This window comes from Ranitomeya variabilis, chromosome 4 (assembly GCF_051348905.1).
Source record: "Ranitomeya variabilis isolate aRanVar5 chromosome 4, aRanVar5.hap1, whole genome shotgun sequence".
Taxonomy (NCBI): Eukaryota; Metazoa; Chordata; class Amphibia; order Anura; family Dendrobatidae; genus Ranitomeya; species Ranitomeya variabilis.
Genome location: NC_135235.1, coordinates 260870990 through 260898097, shown reverse-complemented (window position 1 = coordinate 260898097; position 27108 = coordinate 260870990). Strand labels below are relative to the sequence as shown.

Sequence of the window (27108 nt, the reverse complement as noted above, 5' to 3'; positions counted from 1 at the left end):
TTGAAAAGTCAAAAGGCGCTCCTTCGCTTCCGAGCTCTACCATGCGCCCAAACAGTGGTTTACCCCCACCTATGGGGTATCGGCGTACTCGGGACAAATTGTACAACAACTTCTGTGGTCCATTTTCTCCTGTTACCCTTGGTAAAATAAAACAAATTGGAGCTGAAGTAAATTTTTTGTGAAAAAAAGTTAAATGTTCATTTTTATTTAAACATTCCAAAAATTCCTGTGAAACACCTGAAGGGTTAATAAACTTCTTAAATGTGGTTTTGAGCACCTTGAGGGGTGCAGTTTTTAGAATGGTGTCATACTTGGGTATTTTCTATCATATAGACCCCTCAAAATGACTTCAAATGAGATGTGGTCCCTAAAAAAAAATGGTGTTGTAAAAATGAGAAATTGCTGGTCAACTTTTAACCCTTATAACTCCCTAACAAAAAAAATTTTGGTTCCAAAATTGTGCTGATGTAAATTAGACATGTGGGAAATGTTACTTATTAAGTATTTTGTGTGACATATCTCTGTGATTTTATTGCATAAAAATTCTAAGTTGGAAAATTGTGAAATTTTCAAAATTTTCTCCAAATTTCCGTTTTTTTCACAAATAAATGCAGGTAATATCAAAGAAATTTTATCACTATCATGAAGTACAATATGTCACAAGAAAACAATGTCAGAATCACCGGGATCCATTGAAGCGTTCAAAAGTTATAACCTCATAAAGGGACAGTGGTCAGAATTGTAAAAATTGGCCCGGTCATTAACGTGCAAACCACCCTTGGGGGTAAAGGGGTTAAGGGTCTTATTGCTGAGAAATCGTATTTTATTTCCTTATGCTAATTTCTTCCATGCTCTGGGACGTGCGGTGCCTGGAAGAAATCCCTGCCTCCTGTCTTCATTACAATACTACCCCCCTCCTTTGCACGTCAGTTATGACCCTGGAATCCCGCGCCTGCGCCCTGCACTCCCTCATCCTCCCTTCTATTGGCGCTGCATTCAGGAATCTGCGCAGGCGCTGGTGAGTCTGTGACCTCCGATGTGCACCCAGATAATATGCTCTCCCCCCTTCCCTCCCGGCAGAGTCATTGCTAGGAACCATGTGTACATAGCGATGACTATACAGGGAGGAAAATGGACTATCAGCGCGCACACTGAAGGTCACTGGAGTAGAAGTCGCCTGCGCTGAAGATCCCTGAATGCAAGGACCATAGAAGGGAGGAGGAAGTATGTATTTCTGAGGAAGCGCAGGATTCTGGGGCCATAACTGACGTGCATTGGAGGAGGTAAGTATTACAATGAGGAGAGGATGCACGGACGCCCCGGAGCCTGGAAGAATTATTAGCATAAAGAAAGAATATAACATTTCTTAGCAACAAGACTGTTAATATGAGGCATATACTGTACTGTAGATAGGACTAGTTTAACATCACCTGAATGCCCATATTAAAAAGCCATATACATCCTGGGGAGTGACCACCAATTCCCTTTAAAAAGGAGTTTGAAAACCTGCTAGGTGACAATTACATTTTCATAGTGTTTTTTTGTGTCGTTCTGCGGAAAGGTAGAAGAAAGTCAATATAAAGACTCCTCTCCAGAGGCCTTATAGAAAGCACATTGGCTTTTGAGTGCTAAAGAACATCCATCATGAGTCATGTATGGGGTCTATACTTTGGTCTGATGGTGCCAATGGTGTAAGATTTCTCCCTGCCATGTATTTTTCTCATATCTGCAAGTTTTACTCTGACCTTTGGTTGTATATTGCAGTTTCCATCCCGTGTGATGTCCTGATCCATCTGTCGTGAATGCAATGTCCACAGTTTTATTCCTCGTATCAATTTCTGGAGGCAAAGTCTCACCACATAGAGGAGCAAGGTCTTTTCCCCCAGCTGTAATCTGAAATGGAAAAATTCAATGATCACTTTTGTCTTGACCACACATGTCAAACTTTGGCCCGCAGTCCAAGTCTGGCCAAAGGATGATTATTAGTGATGAGCGAGTATGCCCGTTACTCGAGATTTCCGAGCATGTGTGGGTGATGTCCGAGTATTTTGGGCGTGCTCAGAGATTTAGTTTGTGTCGCCGCAGCTGCATGATTTGCGGCTGCTAGACAGCCTTTACACTTGTGGGGATTCACTAATAAACAGGCAATCCCCACATGTATTCAGGCTGTCTAGCAGCCTCAAATCATGCAGCTGCGGCTACACAAACTAAATCTCCGAGCACTCACAAATACTCAATTACCTGAGCATGCTCGGAAATCTCGAGTAATGAGCATACTCGCTCAACACTAATGATTATATTTGGCCCGCGAGGCCAGGCGAGGCCATTTTTCTGTATGGAGAACTATGTGGGGTCATTATACTGTATGGAAGGTAATGCAGGGTCCATTATACTGTATGGAGGACTATGTGGGACCATTATACTGTATGGAAGTCAATTCAGGGCCCATTATACTTTATGGAGTACTATATGAGGATTACAGTTGGGGACTCATACTGTAATGGGGTCACCATACTTTTTCAGGTGGTGTGAGTGGTGGTACAGTAAGGTCATCATATCGTGCTTGTGGGGGTGTCTTTCTTTGTTTGGGGAAACTTTTGTTAGCATCATACTTTATTAATCTGCATTATTCAAAGTTTATCACTTGCTATTACATATTTTAGTTACACCAAAGAAGGAAAACTCATTCCCAAACGCAGGTTTAAAAATACATTTTTATTAATACACAATATCAAAAATACATAATTATGTTCAAAATAATGTAATAACAATGTACCATAGGGGGAGCATACAGGGACAGAGACGGGCACAGCATCGCGACGATGATGTCATAAAGGTTGCCTCGACCAATCAGCGACGGGCACAGTCTGCCGCGAATTCGCCTCGACCAATCAGCGACGGGCACAGTATCGACGTAGATGTCATAATGGTTGCCATGGCGACGATGATGTCATAAAGGTTGCCTCGATCAATCAGCGACGGGCACAGTCTGCCGCAAATTCTGGAATCATCATTGTCCATATACTACGGGGATATGCATATTCTAGAATACCCGATGCGTTAGAATCAGGCCACAATCTAGTTTTTAATAAATATCAAGGTTGGCCCTTGACTTCGTCCCCCTGTGTATTTGAGTCTGACATCCCTGGTCTTGACAAACTTTGAATAAATCATAACTATAAGCAAAAATAAGTAGCTTTGAACCATCTTATTCCAGAATATGAGCCTTCTCCTGGCGTCTGAACTCGTACTCCTTCGAAAAACATGAAGCCCTCACTCATGTGTATAATTATATCTGACTGTCTTTATTTTCCTTCTACATATGTAGCAGAGATATGGTTGGGTGACAATGCCCTCCAGGGCTGTGGAGTCGGAGTCGTGGAGTCGGAGTCTTAGTTAGTTTTGGTCGGAGTCGGTAGAAATGTTCCGACTCCAGCTTTAAAAAAAAAATGTATTAATATTTCATAATTGAACTTTCATATGAATTTTATAAATGTTACTCAAATATATATGTTCTATCAAACTATGAACAACAGTGATAAGCAGTTCTGCTGGAGATAGAGACATTTCTTACTTCTTGTGTGTCATTGTTCTCCACTGCCCTTATCTAATCTTATACTTGGTTAACCTCATGCTGCCCCAACCCCCCTACTTACAATGTATGAAACTGAAAGTGAAAATGTGTTGCAAAGTCTTAGTAGTAAAGCTCCTCCTCTAGATTAGATGTTTACTAGGTGTGCGTCTTCCAAGCATCTCACAGCTGCTACTCAGAAGAGGAAGACTGTAAGAAGTATTATCCTTTCAACAAACTTTGCATCAGTTAACTGTGAGTACATGAGGAATAACAGTATTACTGACAACTATATCAGTTGTACGACCTGGCAATAATTTTGTACAATTGTTTTTAGGAAAAACAATTGTCATTTGGATTGTGAATGCAGAATTAAAAACCTGAGAATGTCAAAGAAGCGTCACATTAAATCAGCTGAATTTGAACATTTCACCGTTACTCAAGATAGAAAACATTATGTCTGTCAGTGTATGACAAATGATCCAGACGAAAACAAATGCTGTGAAGCCAAGATCAGTGCATATTCAGGCAAAGATAAAAATGCTCCTACCAGAGCTTCTAATCTAAAGAGACATTTTCAGCGCTTTCATCCAGAAGTACTGAAAGCAGTGGATGAGAAAGACTGCATCCAAACCAATGAACCAGTGCCCAGCTCTTCCAGCCAAACAAAGGAGCAGAGAACTTTGCAGCCATCAGTTGCAAGATATTTTGTCAGTGACAAAGTTACTGTGACAATGACAGTAGATACATTTAAAAAATAGATCATAGAGCTTGTTGTAAAGGATAGTATGCCTATTTCATTATTTTCACGACCAGCTTTTATGTGTCTGAATGGGGAAATGGCCCGCAAGCATGGTGTTTCTCTGGAGAGACAGAGTATTAGAAAATTAGTAATCGAAGAAGCTTTTAAACAAAAGGAAGAACTTAAAAAAACTCAAGGGACGCTTTCTGTTTCTTAAAATAATTGCCTGCACACATCACAGAGTGAACTATTTTGCCATCAATGTCCGATTTGTTTGTGACAAAAATGAAATAGTTACCAAGACATTGGCAGTAAAAGACACCAAAGCTCATCACACCAGTGAGTTTCTCCAGGTCTTGGTGGAAAAGGTTCTGCAAGACTATGAACTTAAAAAAGAGCAAGTTCTTTCTGTCGTAACTGACAGTGCTTCAAATATGATGATGGTGACCAGCAGCTAGAAGAACATTCTGGGTCCACAGACACAGAAATGTTTGAAATAGAGGAACACAGTATTGTAACTGAGGAGCAAACTGAAGTTGCTTCAGATGAACAGCAACATGATAGTTTAGATGATCTTGTTGAAACTGTGTCAATACGTTCTTTCATTCATCACATGCGCTGTGTTGTGCATACGCTACAGCTGGCTACAAGAGACAGTCTGCAAGAAGGACATGCTGCTGCACTGATTGGCAAGGTGAGAAAATTGGCTACTGTTGCCAGAACCCTTAAAGTTGACTCAATTTTGAAGAGACGTGCTGGAAAAGGGGCAATTATTGATCAAGCCACACGATGGGGCAGTACTTACTTAATGATTCAGCGCTTGGTTGAACTGAAAACCTTTCTTGTAGACATGGCTAACCCTCAACTGACGCTAAATGAAAGTCAGTGGAATCAGGTGACTGAGCTGGAAAAATTGCTAGAGCACCCATTTACAGTGACTAAAAAATTACCAGCAGAGGACTTAACTCCAGGTATTTTCTTAAAGGAGTGGAAGAACCTGATGTTTCGCCTGTCCCAAAGAGGAGGGTTAATTGCAAGTGGCATTGCTACATCAATGAAACGGAGAGATGAGCTACTATTACAAAATAACATTCTTTTGGCAGCTGTTTATGTAGACCCATTGCATCGGATTCTTCTAGATGATCAACAGCTAACTAAAGGAAAAGAAGCTCTGTTTGAAATAGCAGTAAGGATGAAAGGGTTGCAGAACAGTCAGGAGGAACAAGAAGAATTTGGTCGTCCTGCCACATCTTCACCCTCATCAACTGATTAAGAATTTAACCCCTTCGTGACATGTGCCGTACTAGTACTGCGCTGCGGCAACTGCAATTGTGCCAGCCGCAGTACTAGTACGGCGCACCGATCACCGCGGTCTCGCGCTGAGCGCCACGGTGATCGTGTGCGGGTGTCAGCTGTATATGACAGCTGACACCCCGCAGCAATGCTCACGATCGGCGCTAGCGCCGATCGCGGGCATTTAACCCCTCTGATGCTGCTGTCAGTAGTGACAGCGGCATAGAGGGGGATCGCGCAGGGACGGGCCTCCCTGCGCTCTCCCACCTGAGCAACGCGATGAGATCGCTTTGCTCCGGTGATCCGGAAGGAGTCCCCGGATCCAAGATGGCCGCGGGACTCCTTCCGGGTCATGAAGTGACGTGGCTAGCTGGCGCCTGCTGAGAGCAGGCGCCGGAAAGCCTCCTGCACTGCGTTTCAGATCACTGATCTGACACAGTGCTATGCACAGTGTCAGATCAGCGATCTGATCTAATATAGTTATGTCCCACCCTGGGACAATGGTAGAAAGTAAAAAAAAAAAAAAATGAATGTATAAAAAAAAAAATCCCCAAATAAAGGAAAAAAAAAATTCCCAATAAATCCATTTTTTATGTAAATTAAAAAAAAACAATAAAAGTACACATATTTGTTATTGCCGCGTTCGTAATGACCCTCTCTATAAAACTATCCCACTAGTTAACCCCTTCAGTGAGCACTGCAAAAAAAATAAATAAAAAACAAGGCAAAAAAACAACGCTTAATTATCATACAGGCGAACAAAAAGTGGAATAACATGCGATCAAAAAGACGGATATAAATAAACTTGGTACCGCTGAAAACGTCACCTTGTCCCGCAAAAAAAGCCGCCATACAGTGTCATCAGCAGAAAAATAAAAGTTATAGCTCTCAGAATAAAGCGATGCAAAAACAATTATTTTTTTATATAAAATAGTTTTTGTGTAAAAGCGCCAAAACATAAAAAAATTATATAAATGAGGTATCGCTGTAATCGTACTGACCTAAAGAACCTAAACCACACGTGGAACGGTATAAACGCCCCCCCCCAAAAAAAAAGAATTTCAGGAATTGCTGGTTTTTGTTCATTCCGCCTCCCAAAAATCGGAATAAAAAGCGATCAAAAAATGTCATGTGCCCGAAAATGGTACCAATAAAAACGTCAACTCGTCCCGCAAAAAAAAAGATCTCCTATGACTCTGTGGGCCAAAATATGGATAAATTATAGCTCTCAAAATGTGGTGATGCAAAAACTATTTTTTGCAATAAAAAGCGTCTTTTAGTGTGTGACGGTTGCCAATCATAAAATTCCGCCAAAAAAACGCTATAAAAGTAAATCAAACCCCCATTCTTCACCCCCTTAGTTAGGGAAAATAATAACATTTTTAAAAAAGTATTTATTTCCATTTTCCCATTAGGGTTAGGGCTGGGGTTAGGGTTTCAGTTAGAATTGGGGGGTTTCCACTGTTTAGGCACATCAGGGGCTCTCCAAACGCGACATGGCGTCCGATCTCAATTCCAGCCAATTCTGCGTTGAAAAACTAAAACAGTGCTCCTTCCCTTCCGAGTTCTACCGTGCGCCCAAACATTGGTTCCCATCCCCCCACATATGGGGTATCAGCATTTTCAGGAGAAATTGGACAACAACTTTTGGGGTTCAATTTGTCCTTTTACCCTTGGTAAAATAAAAATTTGGGGGCTAAAATATCATTTTCGTGGAAAAAAATATATTTTTTATTTTCACGGCTCTGCGTTATAAACTGTAGAGAAACACTTGTTGGTTCAAAGTTCTCACAGCACATCTAGATAAGTTCCTTGGGGGGTCTAGTTTCCAATATGGGGTCACTTGTGGGGGGTTTCTACTGTTTAGGTACATCAGAGGCTCTGCAAATGCAACATGACGCCTGCAGACCAATCCATCTAAGTCTGCATTTCAAACGGCGCTCCTTCCCTTCCGAGCTCTCCCGTGCGCCCAAACAGTGGTTCCCCCCCCATATATGGGGTGTCAGCGTACTCAGGACAAATTGGACAACAACTTTTGTGGTCCAATTTCTCCTGTTACCCTTGGGAAAAAAAAAATTGCGGGCTAAAACATCATTTTGTGGAAAGAAAAAATGATTTTTTAATTTTCACGGCTCTACATTCTAAACTTTAGGGAAACAATTGGGGGTTAAAAGTGCTCACCACACATCTAGATAAGTTTCTTAGGGGGTCTTCTTTCCAAAATGGGGTCACTTGTGGGGGGTTTCCACTGTTTAGGTATGTCAGGGGCTCTCCAAACGCGACATGGGTTCCGATCTCAATTCCAGCCATTTTTGCATTGAAAAGTCAAACGGCGCTCCTTCCCTTCTGAGCTGTGATATGCGCTGAAACAGTGGTTTATCCCCATATATGAAGTATCAGCGTACTCAGGACAAATTGCACAACTTTTGGGGTCCAATTTATCCTGTTACCCTTGGGAAAATAAAAAAGTTGGGGCAAAAAGATCATTTTTTGTGAAAAAAAAAATGATTTTTTTTTTACGGCTCTACATTATAAACTTCTGTGAAGCACTTGGAGGTTCAAAGTGCTCACCACACATCTAGATTAGTTCCTTAGAGGGTCTACTTTCCAAAATGGTGTCACTTGTGGGGGGTTTCCACTGTTTAGGCACATCAGGAACGCTCCAAACGCAACATGGTGTCCGATCTCAATTCCAGCAAATTTTGCATTGAAAAGTCAAATGGCGCTCCTTCCCTTCCGAGCTCTGCTATGTGCTCAAATAATGGTTTACCCCAACATATGGGGTATCGGCGTACTCAGGACAAATTGTACAACGACTTTAGTGGTCCAATTTCTCCTGTTACCCTTGGTAAAGTAAAACAAATTGGATCTGAAGTAAAAATTTTGTGAAAAAAAAGTTAACTGTTCAATTATTTTTTAAACATTCCAAAAATTCCTGTGAAGCACCTGAAGGGTTAATAAACTTTTTGAATGTGGTTTTGAGTACCTTGAGGGGTGCAGTTTTTAGAATGGTGTCACTTTTGGGCATTTTCTGTCATATAGACCCCTCAAAGTCACTTCAAGTGTGAGGTGGTCCCTAAAAATAATGGTGTTGCAAAAATGAGAAATCGCTGGTCAACTTTTAACCCTTATAACTCCCTAACAAAAAAAAAATTATGTTTGTAAAATTGTGCTGATGTAAAACAGACATGTGGGAAATGTTGTATTAACTATTTTATGTGATATAACTCTCTAATTTAAGGGCATAAAAACTAAAAGTTTGAAAATTGCTAAATTTTCACAATTTTCGTCAAGTTTCCGTTTTTTTTCACAAATAAATGCAAGTCATATCGAAGAAGTTTTACCACTATCATAAAGTACAGTATGTCACGAGAAAACAATCTCAGAATCACCAGGATCCGTTGAAGCATTTCAGGGTTATGACCTTATAAAGTGACAGTGGTCAGAATTGGAAAAATTGGCCCTGTCACTTAGGTGAAAACAGGCTTCGGGGTGAAGGGGTTAATTTAGAAAAATATTTGGATCATAAGGACCGTGCAAAGCGTTCCCGCATAGAGGAAGAGTCATCCCCATCAAAGAACACAGCCAGTACATTTCAGCAGAATTTTTCATGTGCACTAAAAGAAATTGAGAAATTTGACCGTTCATCAAAAATAACAGTGCAACAAGCGATTTCTCTGTATCCTGACATTGTCAGAAATGTTGCCCGAGTGGTTACTGCTTTGCCACCAACCCAAGTTAGTGTAGAGAGGTTGTTCTCTGCTCTCAAAATAATTAGATCAGATTTGAGGGCCTCCATGAAGGAGGATCTGACAGAGGCAATACTTTTTCTGAGGACAAATTTATAGATTTCTTATTAACTGCATAACTGTTTATTGCATATTTACTTACAAGAGTTTAGAAAAGTTTATAAAAGTTATTTGCTATATTCTAATTGTATTCTAATAAATATAGTTTTTGCTCTAAGTGGTCTGATTACTTATATGATGGTGAGAAACTGAATAAGCATGATGTTAATATTTTACAACAGTAAATTTATTGTTATGAATTGGCCATTTATGAAGGAGGCTGAACCGGAGTCGGAACCTGATAAAATCCAGGAGTCGGAGTCACAACTGTGGCTTACCGACTCCACAGCCCTGATGCCCTCTAAATGTTTATATCTTGGTTGTCCTATATGAGTAAGCTATAAATCCGATGGCCAACATTACTTCTCCTGAAAAGGCAGCCATCTTTCTTTTTTCTATCCATAAAAAATTGGCATCCGATACGGTTACCATGACTTTGTGAACAGGAAATCTGCAATGTTTTTTAATGTATGGGAATCTATATGGGAGCAGCTGTCATTAATATTGTCCGCCATCCAAAATAGATGTGAGAAAGAATTTTTATAGGAAAAAGACAAGTGAGTGACTTGTATTTAGAACAATTTTTTTTTTAGTTGAATAATTCTCTTCATATGTGATCAGTGTCAGCTGTAAAGCCATCTTGTCACAACAATGAAGCTTGTAGACTCATGCTTGTGAAGGGGTTACAGGTCGGATTGTGCCTTCTAAATAGCGGGAGTAGAAACAAGGAATTCTGGCGGCTTCTGGACAGATTCTGTCAGCTCTCAAATGAAGATTAAACAGAGCGAAAACTGGAAAATTACAAGAGTCCCCGAGGACACCGTATCAAATAGCAAAAGTGTCGTATTTATCGAATGGATTTTTCTGCTCTTACGAAGCTGAGGCCATTTCATCAGCGTTCATAGATCATGTTTCAAGCATTTAAAGACACGCGGCCAAGATAAATCTTCAACTTCACTGGCTTTCTCATTTTCGTTGAAGATCAACAGAAACAGAAGCTATGAAAACATATTTGTGCTGTACGCTGGACCGCGCAGCTCCTATCCTGATAATATCGCAATAAACCCAATGCACATTCCTATGGCACTTCCCGATAGACCAGGCACTGAAACTATACAGCTGCCGATCAAGTAGTGGCCAATTACTAGCACAATGTGCAATCCATGTGTGAGGTTATGGCGTGGAATTCATATAGCATGGCAGAGGGCCGCGTTATATCTGTACCCTCCTGTATCTGGCAGAGGCTTATCTCATGCTGAAAGAATGGATTGGGGTGTTGACCAAATTTAACTTTATGACTAGGATTTTAATTACCAGCGCATAAGTTTTTTTTTTACTTTTGCATTTTATTTTTCTTTTAGACTACCAATCTTTGTTTCCATCACGTGTCACACTGTCACTCTTTTCCACAGGTTCAATTCATTGCTTTCTTGAAATACTCTGTTTTTATTGCAACTCTATTTCTTCTACTTTTAATTCAATTTCTTATAAAATTGTTTCTTAAAGACTTTTCTGAATTAAGTTGATAACTTCGCATTTGAGTTCTCAGCTGATTTTGATGTGGGATTTTTTTGTTCATGTGTATCGGCAACATGTATAGGCAGCCATCTTTTTATTAGTAGCTCACCTATATTTCTTATAGCAAGAGATGCACATATTTATAATGGCGTATGCGCATACATTTTCTTTAAAGAGGACCTGTCACTGGCTACAATACCTTGTAAAACTCCCTGAGCTCCTTTGATTCTGGTGATCTTTACAGTTTAGCGCTGTGTTGCTCCATTACAGAAATTTTTTTTTTTTCTCCTGGAGCATAGTATGTGAAATCTCTGCTTCTTCAGAGTTTTTTTTGGCGGGCGGGTGGCCGGCGTGCTCTTTCACCTTCTGCCAGTAATCATCTTGGCAATGTCTGAGAACTGCTAGATCAGCTGTTGAGCTGTGATTGTCAGCATCTGGGAGGGTGTCACGGGAAGCCTAGGTGGGCAAGAGCTAATAACCCGGGCCCCTGCAATTTCCCTCAGACTAGGGAAATCCTGACTGACCCTCTACCTAGAGTTTACACTGATGGTGTGCATGTCTAGGCCTCCACCCTCACCCTATCTCCTGTTTCAACCCTAGGCTGAAACCAACCACCCACCACCCAGTGAAGAGATAATACACCAATACCCACAGTTAGCACAGACAAGGATAACTGAAAATATGAGCCAAGCCGCAGTCACTCAGGAATACACAATAAGTGCACAGGGCAAAACAAATACAAATATAGGAAGGAGTAAATAAGACAAAGGGAAATACACCACCAGATACGATACTCCAACTCCTAGCTCACCACTCCAGACCGAGATAACCAAGCACTAGACAGACGCTATAATCGGCGACGCCCAATGTTCAGAAGAACTATTTAAAGGCAGTGGGCTTGGCCCAGCTTCCAATCCGAGCACCAGCTATATTAACCCCGGACCAGCTAGACAAAATCTAGCAGACGCCACTGAGCGCATAGTGGACAAAAGCAGAATTACCGCTGTCTGTCGAACTCCCTAGAATGAACAGCGTCCGACATGACAGAGGGGTGAAGGTGCACACCCCCAGTATAGACTGAAGAAACTGCCAAGTAGTCTGCAAGCAGAGATTTCACATATTTCGCACTAAAAGCAACAAATGTGAAAATCTCAGCAGTGGATAGACGCAGCGCAAAAGCAAAAAGAGCTGCAGGAACGGGGCAGTTCAGGGATTTTTACAAGATAATTAACTATTATTTTTGAGCACGCGACCTGTCCTATTTATGGGACTCTACAGATTACTGCCCCCTGCAATATGAACACATTCATCCACTTCATTATGATTGTGATGAGGGAGCCGCCGCCATCTTGGACGGGCATACTAACAGAGATTGGCGTGACTCTATTTTGTCTCCTGGTCTCAGGTCTGCAGAGATGAGTGCTCCTGGCCCCCACCTTTTCTCATGAATAAAGTTCCTTTTAGCATGGTAATAGAATTAAGCTCAGTGTAGCAGGCAGAAGGTACTTCAAAGCTCAATGAGGAAGCCACACCAGCAGGGGACAAGAAGGTGCCTGGGGGCTTAATTAAAGCACACATGTCAAGTGGCCGTAGGATACACGTCTATTATGGCTTTCCAGTCGAACCGTCTCCAACATGGAATCGTGAATTATGGACGCATCGTCCGAGGTACAGGCTCATAAAAATATCCCCCTCGCCCTAAAGAAATTGCGCATCTGACAGTGCAACTCCCGGGTCCGTGAGAGTTCTGAAACCTGAGATATGGAGATCAGCCTCCCACAGTGACCGAATGGGTCCGGGTTTGGTCCCTGGGCGACCGGCAGAACAAACCTCGTGCACTGGTACCGCCCGTGTACTGATCCGATCATCCTGAGAGAAGTTATCCCATTTATTAGATATTGGATACAGATCTTGCAGGGAAGCTGAGGGGTGGAGATTCTTAGCCCGCCCAGGTACATGGGGAGGGACACAGCAGGGTTAAGAGCTGGGACCCTTGGAGAGTGGGTCAGAACAGGGGAAGATGACTAACTAAGAGGGTATGTCAGCCAGAGGGGAGCAAGCACACGCTTTCTGGGGGCTACCCGGCAACTAAGTCTTGGACCTGCGGAATGCTGAACCCCCCGGCTTCCACAAGCGACCTTCAACCTGGTAAATTAACCTCCAGCTTTATACCTCTAAGCCTTGTCTTATGATTGTTATATTTTACTCTGACTGTAACTCTTGATATATTTTGATAGATTATTTTTTGTAATTACCTAGTGCGCCCTTAAGGCAATTAAATCATAAATTAATTTTGGGCTGATCCTTTTACTCTGATTGCGAATCTTAGAATACCCAGCGTGGGTAACAGGGCAGTCTCCCCGGCGACCATTTGCTCTAGGTGCAGTTCCCTTATTGACCTGAGAGACAAAGGGGGCGCCGGAGAGCAGTGCATGTATAGTGACGTCACAGATTGGTGACGTGGGAGGAACCGGGTGTCCTTCACAATGATTATTTGCATTGACCTAAAGATTGTTATCCACCCGTTGCATTACAAAAAGATTTGTATATTCTATTCAACAGCGAATTCTGATATCAACTGAAATATTGAAAAGCAATAAGCAGTCCAACTTCTACAGGCACAAAAAATTGTCATTTTTCAGTCTTACTCATCAGCTACATATACACTGTTTAATTCCAGTCCCACTGATGATCCATTTCAACTGTTCACTTACAGATCTATTATAATATTCATCCAGACTAAAGGCAAGAGAAAAAAGCCGGAGTGCACACGGACTGGATAACCTTCAAATATGGAATAGATATTCCTAGATTAGATTGAGTGAATATTCTGCCTAGTGGAATTTGTGGGAAATTATGTGTAGTCACGAAGGCGATGATTTTATCTTTAGAAGCAAGAAGAATTGCGGTTCATCCATTCAAAGGAGTATAAGAAATGCTGCTAAAGATTTTTTTAAAGGTCCACTTTAACTTTCAAGTTAAGGCCCCGTCTCACATAGCGAGATCGCTAGCGAGATCGCTGCTGAGTCACAAGTTTTGTGACGCAACAGCGACCTCAGTAGCGATCTCGCTATGTTTGACTCGTACCAGCGACCAGGCCCCTGCTGTGAGATCGCTGGTCGTGTCGGAATGGCCTGGACCTTTTTTTGGTCGTTGAGGTCCCGCTGACATCGCTGAATCGGTGTGTGTGACACGGATTCAGCGATGTCTTCACTGGTAACCAGGGTAAACATCGGGTTACTAAGCGCAGGGCCGCGCTTAGTAACCCGATGTTTACCCTGGTTACCATCGTAAATGTAAAAAAAAACCAAACACTACATACTCACATTCCGGTGTCCGTCAGGTCCCTTGCCGTCTGCTTCCCGCACTGACTGACTGCCGGCCGGAAAGTGAAAGCACAGCGGTGACGTCACCGCTCTGCTGTTAGGGCCGGCGCTCAGTCAGAGCAGGAAGCGGACGCCGGGGGACGCGAAGGTGAGTATGTAGTGTTTGTTTTTTTACATTTTACATTGGTAACCAGGGTAAACATCGGGTTACTAAGCGCGGCCCTGCGCTTAGCAACCCGATGTTTACCCTGGTTACCCGGGGACCTGGGCATCGTTGGTCGCTGGAGAGCGGTCTGTGTGACAGCTCCCCAGCGACCACACAGCGACAAAACAGCGACGCTGCAGCGATCAGCATCGTCTGTATCGCTGCAGCGTCGCTGTGTGTGACGGGGCCTTTATAAGGTGCGTCGGAAATCATTTCCGTTTTGTGAACAAGGAGATTATGCTTCTTCTAGACTCATCATGCGGATGATAGCCACTACTATGCAAAAAGGAAAAGAGACAGCTCTTTTGATGATGGTGGGCGCCTTTGGTTACGGTTTCTACATATTTCAGTTGCTGGAGGCTACCCAAAAGGGATGTGGAGGAAGCGGCCCCCAGAACATACAGATGCTGGGACAATGTTCTAAGGAGTAGGAATAGTGGCATACAAATGCCTGGTTCAATTCCACCAAGTACAATTTGTGCTATTGTGGGTACAGGCCAGTTACTCCTGGTGTAAACCACTGCTAGTCTATAATAGTAGAGCTGCCACGATGGAGGAAGGCTGCTGGAGTAGGAAAATGACAGGGCTGCCCATAGAGGAGAGCAGTCTGGAGGCCAGCAGAGCTATTGAGAGGGACCTGCATGTTAGTCCAGCTTCGGAGGAACGGAAGAAGTGAAGGAGCCTGTATGTATGGAGTGACCTATTACACCTGGAGACCCCCAGAGAGACATAATTCCATCTTACTGCCTCATTTCTGCCATGATGACCTGTATATAAAACATTGTAGAATCTGTGTGTAGTGAAATATGTATAGGTATATATGTCGGTGTGTGATTTATGCTTCCATTACAGCATAGGACAGAGGTTGAATGCTGGACAGAGAGGGGAGACAGATTAACCCTTGCAGGCGCAACTGCAAGTCGCGTGCTGAGAGCGGGTAGACAAATTGGTAGCAGCACGGTGGGATCCGTAACACTGCCTTTGTGTTGCTGTTTTCCCACCAGTTGGAGTTGATCCCAATCCTGTGCTTGTGATAAGGCCCTAGGTGCTGATGGCAGTACACTATGGTATTGGGGCTTCTGTCGCGGTACCCTTTGCTAATGAAGATGGCACACACACATCTCACATCCAGCCTATATTACTGGGAAGGACAGTTCCACAAATTTTAACATTTGGGTCAGATGGACATGAAACTCCTCGAGCATTGCTGCACAAACGAGTGGTCTGGTACTTACAAATCTGGCCCTAATGAATCTTGCATTCTCTGGCATTTACTGGCTGTTTCCATAGACTTCAGATCTCATTGGCTGATCAAAATAATTTCAGTGAAATCTGTGATGGTCCCATAACTCATCGGGTTTGCATATTGTTCAAGCCAAAGCACAGACTCTACTTTCACTGCAGATGTAGCAGATTTCAGTGGGTCATTGAACTGTCAGTTATCGCATAAACAATCCCTTTAAATTTATCAAGAATCCCTGCTGATGTCGTCAGTATTTGATTGTTTAGTGATTTTTATCAGAATTGCCGAGACTGTGTTTAGTGAAGCTGACTTTTTCTGTAGAAATAATTTGCTTTTAGCTTTTTTTTTTAACAATCTAAATTATATGAAAACTGATTTAGAATGCAAAAAATTGCTACAATTTGGGGTGAATTTTGTTCTTTGACATGAACTGCTTCCTACCTGTAAACGGTCATAAGGACATAGAACATCTGGATGCGACTCTACATCAAAGTGCAGGAACCTCAGGAGGATAGAGAATCCCTCTTCAGCCTGGATCCGATATCTGCAGTTGGTCAGTTTAGGGTAAATCTCAGGAAATTCTGGACTTACAATCTCTCCTGAACTTGTGGTATAGATCGCGTCGTCACACTTAACTAAAACAGAGACATCCCTTTTAATTGTTGAGATTTTACATTGAGACTCAAGTTTTTAGTACTGAAATCTAGGTTAAAGACATGAGCACACAACATAACATACCTCTCCCCGCACGCAGGCAAATTATTTATTGAAAAGTCTTTTTAGATAAACATACCCAGTTAAATGAAAGTGTTGTTTTTTAATAAGAACTTGAAAGTCACCAACATAGTCAACTGTACTGGTGCAAGATTATTTTGTAAGAAATATTATCGATTAGATTCACAATTTGGTGTTCTGATCATGACTAAAAAATATTTTTTTCCTGCCTTGTTGATTGTGACTACTTTATCTATCTGTTGGGACCTCTAAAGATCCCAAGATCGAGGCTTTGGAAGCCCGAAAATGCAGCTTTTCAGCCTCGTCCTGAACAGAGTGTAGGTGTGCGTGTGTGACGTATGTTCCATTAAACGTCTAAGAAACCTACCAGAAATGGCCGAGCCCTGTAATCTGTAGTAAACTTTGTTTTGTAACCAATTCCAATCCAGCTGCAGATTTGCTATAGTCCAGCACACGGCATTCCTGCTGTTATGACAGCTTGGCATTTCAAACAAGTACTTTGGAGAAATCTAATGCCTTTACTGAAATTTCCCATGGACGAGGAGAATCATTGCAAATACATAATGACAAAAGCCAGAGCGTGATTGCCAAGCTATTTAAGAGTGCAGGTGTTAAAAGGTTGTTTTCCTGGATTTCTAATTATGTAATAAAAAGTGGACATTTAGGGGCTGATTCATCAGTGCTTTTCAGCAAGAAAATTGTCATAAAATCTTTGAAAAGTCACAAAAGGAAATTAACTCCTGAGAACCACTGGCTTTCAGCAACGCAGGCAAACCTGGTGCAATTACTGTTACTGCTCACAGCTACAAAGCGGCGGCTGTAATCGCGTATGACCATTGATTGACAGCCGGCTCTGCAGTGCATCAGTGCTTTATCATATGTATGAATAGTTTGAGAATTCTGAAGGAGAGGAGTATACTATTAAGCAAAATAAATACACAAACTATAATTGATTATTTATTATATAGAGGTAATAATAAAAGATTTGATCTCATGATTGTGAGACATGCTTTCCGCAGATTGGAATGGTTGTCTATTGAAGGTTTGCAAAGTTTGGCTCAGTTCTGACACTTTCTTACTTGTTTGAAGGAATTTTACTGCTCTATAAGACAAAAAAAATGACAATGTTCAGGGGTGTGAGCCGTACCCCTAACTGTCCCTTTAAAAAAAACAACAAAGCACTCTAATTGCGCTATGTTGGCTCGTGTATTCTTTAATGTATAACAAATTAAGTATTAGAAATTATTCGAATGTATTTACTAATTTATAGCAAGTCAGGTATTAGGGGGATTCTTTCTGAAGATTATATTCCCTAATAAAAATACCTGTACTTCACCTTCTGTCTGGGTAAGATGTCTTCTTTGATACTTTTGGACCTGTTGAAAAGCGCTTATACCTTCTGAATAAAAGCCTTTTTATAGGGGCCAATTTCAGCCCATAATGCAATGCCGATCAACTATATTCAGAGCGACATCTGATCATTTTACATGGGCTAGTAAAACGCAAACTATAGTTACCGAGCAATCATTAATACAATCATTCTGTTTCCAAATGGCATTGATATTGTTGGCAACAGAGCCTATGTTTACATGGGATGTTGAGCTGCGGACAAGTATTTTTATGTCTCTATCAACGTTCCAGTCAGCTGATGGACTAGCATTTTGCTCTTCATGTTTACATGGACTGATAATTGTGAACACTTGTTCTCATAAATGCTTTTTCAATTATCGGTCCATGTAAATAGACCTTAAAGTGGGTGGGCAAAGTTCATAGGTGGCTTGGAGCAGTACAAAATAAGCGTAAGTTCACGTTCAGTAATTGGCCAGTATTTTACATCAGTTTTTCTAAGCCAAAACCAGGAGTGGGTGAAAAATGCAGAAGCGGTGCCCTTGTTTCTATTATACTTTTCTTATGATTGTTCCACTTCTGATTTTTTGGCTTACAAATACTGAGTTAAGATACTAAACATGTGAATGTGGCCTAAACTGAACACACTAGGTGTTACCTACTGTCAGCCTCCTACATCAGGTGCGCGCTGCTCCATGGTCTGAGCTTACACAGGAAGAGGAGACGACTCCTACCAGCAGTGACTACACCGGTCAGATGACTTAAGCAGCGCGTCATTAGATGTCTTATTATAATGCACTACTCAAAGTATGCTGAGCGCTACCGTTAATCACAGGAAGCAACATTCTGGTGCTTCCTGTCTCTGCGCTGTCCATGGAGCAGCCTACGCTGGATCGAGGCAGGTACCAGTAGTTGAGTATTACTGAGTTTTTGGGTTTTTTACATATCCCCTGGGCAAAGTTGTATTTTGCCCTGACAACCTCTTTAAGGATGAATAGAAATAATTGCTCTCTACCATTAGGGCCAAAAGGAGTTACTGAGAAACTGGAGGTCACATTGGCACATCTTATAAGTTGTCCACCTGCTCATTGCACTAAACATCATTCTGAAGATTCAGGGTGGGATTCTCAGATGGTAGTGTTCAACCTCTAACACATTACTGATTTCAAAATAGTTCTACAAAGAGATCTTAAGACATTTATCCTCACATATAACTTACCAAGACAGGTTTTCTTATCTGTGTGCAGTTTGAAGCCTGCTCGACAACTGCAATAATGTCCACCAATGTGATTGTGGCAGAAGTGGTCACATATCTCTCCGTCTTCATCTTGTTTTTCACACTCGTCGATATCTATAGAAAATCAGACAAATATTTTTGTTTATTACTAGTTTTTCATCCATACACTGAGCAGAAATATAAATATCCATGTTCCAGGACATTGTTTGTGGCATTGCTAAACATTGGGGAGGGTTGCGGGAGTGATAGGGCAACCAACAAACTCACTCATTTCTGAAAGATTTTTTTTCGGGGGGGGGGGGTAATAGTTTAGATAGGTTCACCCCCTTGATTTTTTTTTCAGTGGTGAGGTTCATTGGTTCCTATGCTACCATTTCTGTCTAATATCGGTACTGACCGTACTTTGTTGATTTGCCTTTGGAAATACAGTTGACTTTAGCAGAATTAAGAAAAGGCTCTGCAAGTTACAGGTTCTACAGGATTAGAAAAATTTTGGTAGGAAAACATTCTTCCAAAATGTATGGTAGTGCATTAGGATCTCATTCACTACAGCATCTCTGAGCTTGCCATGTGGTGCCATTTTTGGAATACACAAGTCATGTTTTCTAATTCTGCACAACAGCTTTCCATGTATTTTATCTAGGCTCTGCAGTTGGGAGATGAATGGCGCTTTTAGATGCCTAATATTTGTTATTGCTCCTTGGACATCATTATCTATGACACCAAATTAGGTGTTGGTTCCTTACCTTCAGCTGCGTAGAAAGCCTCAAAGCCCGTGAACTCTTTCTCGTTGGAGAAGTCACTTATGAAGGTCACAGTCATCTGATTATTCAGGGAGTAATAGGGCAAATTTTCCGGGGCTTTCTCAGTGTCTGTAGACTCGGTGCCACAGAAATGAGCCACCACTTTGTCCTGTGACGTAAGCTGAGGATTGAAGGCACTGCCTGTTAGTATCATGCAAGCAAATCAGTGTTTAATAAGTAATTTCCCTATGTGCTCTATTGATGGGCACACTGGAAAACAAAGGAGCTGGGCACAAACTGTGGTCAAAACCAATGCCAGGCCTGATGGAGCGGAGAATGTCACAGGGCTTCTCTCTTTGGTGTCCATATTACACAGTCTCAGTGCAGTAGGTATAGCTAAGTTCCCTAACAAACAGGCAATCCCCACATGTATTCAGGCTGTCTACCAGCCGCAAATCATGCAGCTGCGGTGACTCAAGCATGATCTACAAGCACATCCAAGATACTCTGAGATCACCCGAGCATGCTTGGAAAACTCGAGTAACAAGCACACTCGCTCATCACTAGTAAGGACCAGATCAGAAGCAGCTGAAATAGAGCTTCATGTCTTGACCATAATAGAGTTGTTAACCTCTTAAGCACCAGAAGAAACTAAATCCATTTAATATGGGAGACAAATCACACCATTTGTAAAGACCTGAGATTCATTACCCAACGTGACACCCTCTTGACTGTCTTTCATTTATGAATCAGTTCTTGCTTTGACATCAAAACTATTTAAAAGAAAAAAAGCAGCAGCAAACCTGAATGTCGAATCACACTAATGTAGCCTGGGGCGTTAGCCATGGGCAAGGTACGTGTCCTTTATACCCTGGAACATTACATGAAGAAGGGGGTACCGGCTCTGTGTGTGGACTTGTGCTATGGGGGCGCTTGCAGGCTGATCGTTAGCGATGACTTTGGTTGGCCTGGACCAGATGATGTGGACTTCAATGAGCGAGACCACCAATTGAAAATAAACTCTTAATGACAACTTTGTGGGAATTGTATCCAGTAGGTAGGGGGTACACATCTTTATGAACGTTTCCTTCACAATACACAGCATTTCTCACGTTAGTCTCCATACTTGCTCATTCTCTATCTTCACTGTTTCACTCTACTTCACCACAGCCAGGCTCAGTACTACAGTCCAGTTAGTGGGAGTCCTATTCTTTCCCCTCTAGGGAACTATGTTGCTAGTATGGCCGGTACTTATTTTCTCTGTAACTGATGCTTTGGAATTCCCACTCATGGCACTCCCTTCATCTCATGTACTCTGACCCGTCTTGGCCCTTTAGCTCTCTGAGTTATAAACTCTGATCCGTAATGCTAGGCATCCTCTCTAAGGACTCATCTTTGATGGATCATTCTGTTTTTTTGGTCACTTCTCTTTTTTTAATAGAATCTCGCCAGACCAGAAATTAGGACTTCTTTTTACGCACTGTGTGCCACATATGAGTATCCCTTCACATTAACCCTTCCTACTCTGGGCAAGTCTAACTCTTGGGCAGAACACACAACCAATGCTATTAAATGCACATCACCGTTCATATTACACAACACATTAACACACATGTTCTTCACAGGGGAACGTGTGCAGTATGTCCATTTCCTACAATACCTTAGTGGCCTATTTAGTCTAGTCAATAATCAAGGAATGAGTGATCGGAAGTACACGTATTACCAATTATCGACCACTGTAAACATGCTGGCAATCATCTGACAAGCAAATTGCTCGTTTTCTTAAAGGTTTGTTCTTGATCTTGATGCATTATTACGCTGTTTGGCTTCAAAACGTTCAATAATAATCTATTTTTAATAAGTGGGAAAAATTCATCAAATGTTCATCATCATAGAATCATATATGGTTTGTAAGTCTGGCTGAACAAGTCAGTGAGCGATTGCCAATCTGCTGGTTTTTACCCGATCCGTGGTCGTTTAACAAAACAATTGCATTCAAAATTATATATATATATATATATATATATATATATATATACACTAGATGGTGGCCCGATTCTAACGCATCGGGTACCCGATGCGTTAATACAGGCCACGCAGTAAATAACACAGCCCACGTAGTATATAACACAGTCCACGCAGTGTATTGCGTCCACGCAGTATATTGCAGCCACACAGTATATACAGGCCACAGAGTATATAATGCTGGCCACAATATATAACAGCCCACGTAATATATCGCACAGCCCACATAGTATCTAACACTGGCCATAGAAGTAAATAGTCCCATACAGCTTCATATGATACACGACTACTCCGCACAGCTGGGGCCACCGTACACATAGATCACTACGCCCGGGCCCGGCTACTCACTGTGTAAGTAAAGTAAAAAATAGTTCTATACTCACCATCCGGCATCCAGCGAAGCTGTGCCGATGCGCTTCGCGGCTGCCGCCATCTTTCGTTCCCAGGATGCATTGCGAAATTGCCCAGATGACTTAGTGGTCTCGCGAGACCGCTTAGTCTTCTGGGTAATTTCGCATAAGTCTTCTGGGTAATTTCGCAATGCATCTCTGGGAACGGAAGCTGGCGGCAGGCGCGAGCGCATCGTTGGACGACGGAAGGTGAGAATAGCAGGTTTTTTGTTTTTTTTATTTTTAACATTAGATCTTTTTACTATTGATGTTGCATAGGCATTGGGGACACACAGGGTTAATAGCAGCGTTAACAGAGTGCGTTACCCGCTGCATAACGCGGTCCGTTAACGCTGGCATTACCCCTGTGTGAGCGGTGACTGAACGGGAGTATGGAGCGGGCGTCTGGGCACTGACTGGACAGAAGTAGGGAGGGACTAATTCTCGGCCGGGCTGTGGCCGTCGCTGATTGGTCGCGGCAGCCAGGACAGGCAGACGGCTGCGACCAATCAGCGACGCGGGATATCCGTTAGAGACAGACAGACGGAAGTACCCCTTAGACAATTATATACATAGATTTTTTTTTGCCTTTAATTGCATGTGATTGGTGGGGTCCAAGTGCTGAGATCACCATTGATCATCCAAAACACCCCTGAGAAGTGCACAGCTCATGACTGTGCACACTCAGTGGCGTACAGGTGCAATCGATATTTTTATATTGAATCTGTAGAAGAAGCACTTACATGTGGCTTCATATTGCAACAGATTACATGGGGATCATTTCAGTGTTCTACAACCTATGCAGCCATACCACTAATCGTACTGATGGGTTCTGTTTAAGTAACGATGGGAAAAGACTCCAGTGTAAAAATAAGATGTGTATTTAACCCAGATTGAAATAGAAGCTTCGATGAACATAATTCACACTGAAGTTTTTGACTGGCATGAAAACAAGACTTTTTTTCTCAGTATACAGTGGATTTTGCGCCTAGACAGTTTTCCTGATGTTACAGCTATTGGTTTGTGAGTTAATCATTAGCCGACTAGAATGAATCGGTCACAGAACATTTTCTGTTGTTGTGGGAACGTGTACGGCTTCATTTTGTCAGACTTATTTTACATATTGCATCTGCATCAAAAGTTGAGAAAGTTTGCTTTAGGCTGCTTTCACACATCAGTTTTTTGCCGTCAGTCACAATCCGGCAAATTTTGAAAAAAACGGATCTGGCAAAAGTTGCCGCCGGATCCGTTTTTTTTCTCATAGACTTGTATTAGCGATGGATTGCAAAAGATGGGCCTCACGTTTCGCTCATTTTTCGCCGGATTCTTCGGTTTTTGGTTTTCCGGCAGCCGGAGTAAACAGACATAGTAACTATTTTGTGTCTGTTGAAAAAACGAACAGCGATGGATCCGTTGCCGTCCGTCGTTTGCTAGAATGGAACCCTATGGCTCCGGATCCGTCAAATGATGGAATCCGGCGACGGATTCCGTTTTTTTTAACTGAGCATGCTCTGATTTTTTTAGGATCCAATTAGCTGGATCAGCTACTCAGATCTGTCGAAAAAACAGATCCATCACATCAGGTTTTCACAATCTGCTACGGATCAGTTTTTTCAACATTCAACGGATTGTGACTGATGGCAAAGAACTGATGTGTGAAAGCAGCCTTACTGTTTTTTTTCATTTACTTCCAGTGGCTAACAATGTATGGTGACGCACAGGTGCATAGCGGATACATTGTTTTGGAACTGTATGAACAATTCACATGTGCGCCCATCACTTGACCGTACAGAGTCAATCATTCAAGGAGATTTTTCAATTCATTGTATGGAATCCTTCGCTAGTCTGTAGACAGATTGTCACCGCTACTATTCTTCTCCCTCGGATTTCCCAAGCTTCGTACCTTGACATAATCATATTCACATAAATAGGACAATTCCACATTGAAGTGCGTGAAATAAATCTTGATCCGGTGTCCTTCAGGAACTCTTATATCCCACGTGATATTCTGATCGTTGGGGTAAGGTTTCACGAACCCAGGGGAGGAGATCCTTCCAAACAGACCGGTTAATTCGATGCAGTATCCATAACAGTGGAATATGGTGGCGAGTTCTAGAAAATGCCACAATCTGCAAACAGAGATACAACCATGATATAATGATAGGTGATTAACCATTGGAAGGATGTGTTATATATACGGACAAGCAAATAGTAGATGCTGTGGAATGTAGTTCAATTTTAGTGTTTAAAACCCATACAGTAGCCTACTACCTTTTAATAAATTGGGACACTGAGTACAGATACAATTTTCCAGCCTGTAAATTACAATGGAATTGATTGCTATGAATTTGCATGAAGACGAAACCCAAAATATCAAATGAAAAATGCCTGGGGAGTGAGTTCTCAAAGGCAAAGGAACAACAAGTTGTTTTTCTTCATTTGTATCACTTACAAGTGCTTCTCACAAAATTAGAATATCATCAAAAAGTTAATTTATTTCAGTTCTTCAATACAAAAAGTGAAACTCATATACTCTATAGTCACTACAAACAGAGTGATCTATTTCAAGTGTTTATTTCTGTTAATGATGATTGGCAATAATAATTTGGCACTCAACTCATGAAAATCCGATGAAGGAAACTTTTAATGTAGTCCAAAAAATTAGGGTACAACGTTTCGGTCGTTATTAGACGTTCCTCAGGATACCAACTGCTTAAGGTTTATTTGAATGGGTCACAATGTAGATGGAGGACCAGCAAGGAAAAATATCCCTACAGTGGCATCATATGTCCATAAGAAAAAAGGAATGCATCCAATGTCTGCTAAGCAAGTGACCTTTTTATGCACTGTGCTGCGTGTGATTAGGATATCACGTAGAAGTCCGGAATAAAACGGGACTGTGGTGGATAGTGGTACTGTGCAGGCACCCAACGCGGTATCCGCCTGCAAGATGAGACACCAGATCAAACAATGCAGACGAGCTGAAGGCTGCTATCAAAGCAACCTGGGCTTCCATAACCCCTCAGCAGTGCCACAGGCTGATCGCCTCCATGCCACGCCGCATTGATGCAAAAGGAGCCCCGACCAAGTATTGAGTGCATTTACTGATCACACATTTCAGAAGGCCAACATTTCGGATTTTAAAATTATTTTTCAAGCTGATGTTATAAAGTATTCTAATTTACTGAGATAATGACTTTTGGGTTTTCATTGGCTGTAAGCAATAATCATCAACATTAACAGAAATAAACACTTGAAATAGATCACTCTGTGTGTAATGACTCTATATAATATGTGTTTCACTTTTTGTATTGAAGATCTGAAATAAATAAACTTTTTGATGATATTCTAATTTTGTGAGAAGCACCTGTATTAATTTTGGATATTTAAGTTGTGAACTTTCATAAGAGTCTAGAAATATTTACAAAGTATATCTTCTATCAATCTAAGGCCCTGATTTGTTTTAAGAAACAAAAAATGTAAAAGAAAAAAAAAGGATAAAGTGATATTTCCATTCTACTGGAGTAAATTCGTTATCACTAATTATTGGCCATTTATGGATTATCTGGAGTCAAAATGTGAAAAATAAGCAACATTGTCTTTCTGACTATAGAGCCCTGACTATAACAATGCTAACCAATACCATGCTATATTGGGAGAGTATATGGGCTTTAAGTACAGAATGATGGTGTTCACTTGCCTCATGTTGACTGTTCCCCGTTAGTCTCCTCTCTGCTTCTAGTCTTGTTTGTTCCTGTTATACCTTTGCCCGTGTCACAGTCCTGAGAGGCTAGTGACCTTGCTGATTTGTTTTATTTAGGATGGGCTCTTCCAAAGTTTACCTTTTTAGTTTTGCGATGTTATTTCTGAGAACTGTATGCAATTTTGAAAAGGAAAAATAAACATCTAGTGGTAAAACTTAAGCCACATTTCCATAGAATGGCAGCAAATATGGGGAAAGTACTAGCAATTTTTCACAAGAGGACCCTATATTACATTAGGCTTATTTTAGAAAGAACTTATCTCTATATATTATCTGTAAAATAATCAGATGTAAACACAATCCACAGATACAGTGGGTACGGAAAGTATTCATACCCCTTTAAAAAATGTTCTCTTTGTTTCATTGCAGCCATTTCGTAAATTCAGAAAAGTTCCATTTTTTTTCTCATTAATGTACACTCTGCACCCCATCTTGACTGAAAAAAACAGAAATGTAGTAATTTTTGAAATTGTATTAAAAAAGAAAAACTGAAATATCACATGGTCATAAGTATTCAGACCACTTGCTCAGTATTGAGTAGAAGCCCCCTTTTGAGCTCGTACAGCCATGAGTCGTCTTGGGAATGATGCAACAAGTTTTTCACACCTGGATTTGGGGATCCTCTGCCATTCTTCCTTGCAGATCCTCTCCAGTTCCATCAGGTTGGATGGTGAACGTTGGTGGACAGCCATTTTCAGGTCTCTCCAGAGATGCTCAATTGGGTTTAGATGTGACAGAAAAAAGACTCGCACATCCAAACTAGTGTGAATAGGTGCATACCAGGAGCAGCTACCTCCATACATAAATATACAAAAAAGGTTGCACTCTATCGTGCCAAAGCATGTCTAATATGAAATACATGAAATATGAATAGCAAAATGGCTTTTGAACATTAGGAAAATATTTGAGACGCTTTGCACAGAATTTGATATAATCAAATAGTGTGAGCCCATCAACCATCGTCAAGGTGGTCTCATAAAACTGATGGGTCCCTGACCTCCCTGTTCAAATGTGAACACTTACCGAAGGCCAATGTCTGTATGCCTGGGTGAATGTGGACACCTCTGTTCAGCAAAGCCTACATATGAGTTGGCCGGGACTAAGTGTGATGAGATGCAATTAA

General features: G+C 41.5%; 1 protein-coding gene across 2 annotated transcripts in view; it reads right to left on the bottom strand.

The window, feature by feature from the left end:
* Window positions 1–25975, bottom strand: part of MASP2 (MBL associated serine protease 2) — a 65866-nt gene extending 39891 nt beyond the window's left edge. The window contains exons 1-6 of one of the 2 annotated variants that reach the window (XM_077249706.1): window positions 25923–25975; window positions 24126–24351; window positions 19812–19989; window positions 19048–19179; window positions 16188–16381; window positions 1746–1893 (exon numbers count right to left, since the gene is read on the bottom strand). In XM_077249706.1, coding sequence (XP_077105821.1) covers window positions 1746–1893; window positions 16188–16381; window positions 19048–19179; window positions 19812–19989; window positions 24126–24351; window positions 25923–25927 — 883 coding nt within the window. In that variant the 5' untranslated portion in view covers window positions 25928–25975. Of the gene's footprint in view, window positions 1–1745; window positions 1894–16187; window positions 16382–17426; window positions 17584–19047; window positions 19180–19811; window positions 19990–24125; window positions 24352–25922 lie in introns of those variants that run through there. The other variant, XM_077249707.1, reaches the window with a different exon arrangement.
* Window positions 25976–27108: the final 1133 nt, after the last annotated feature.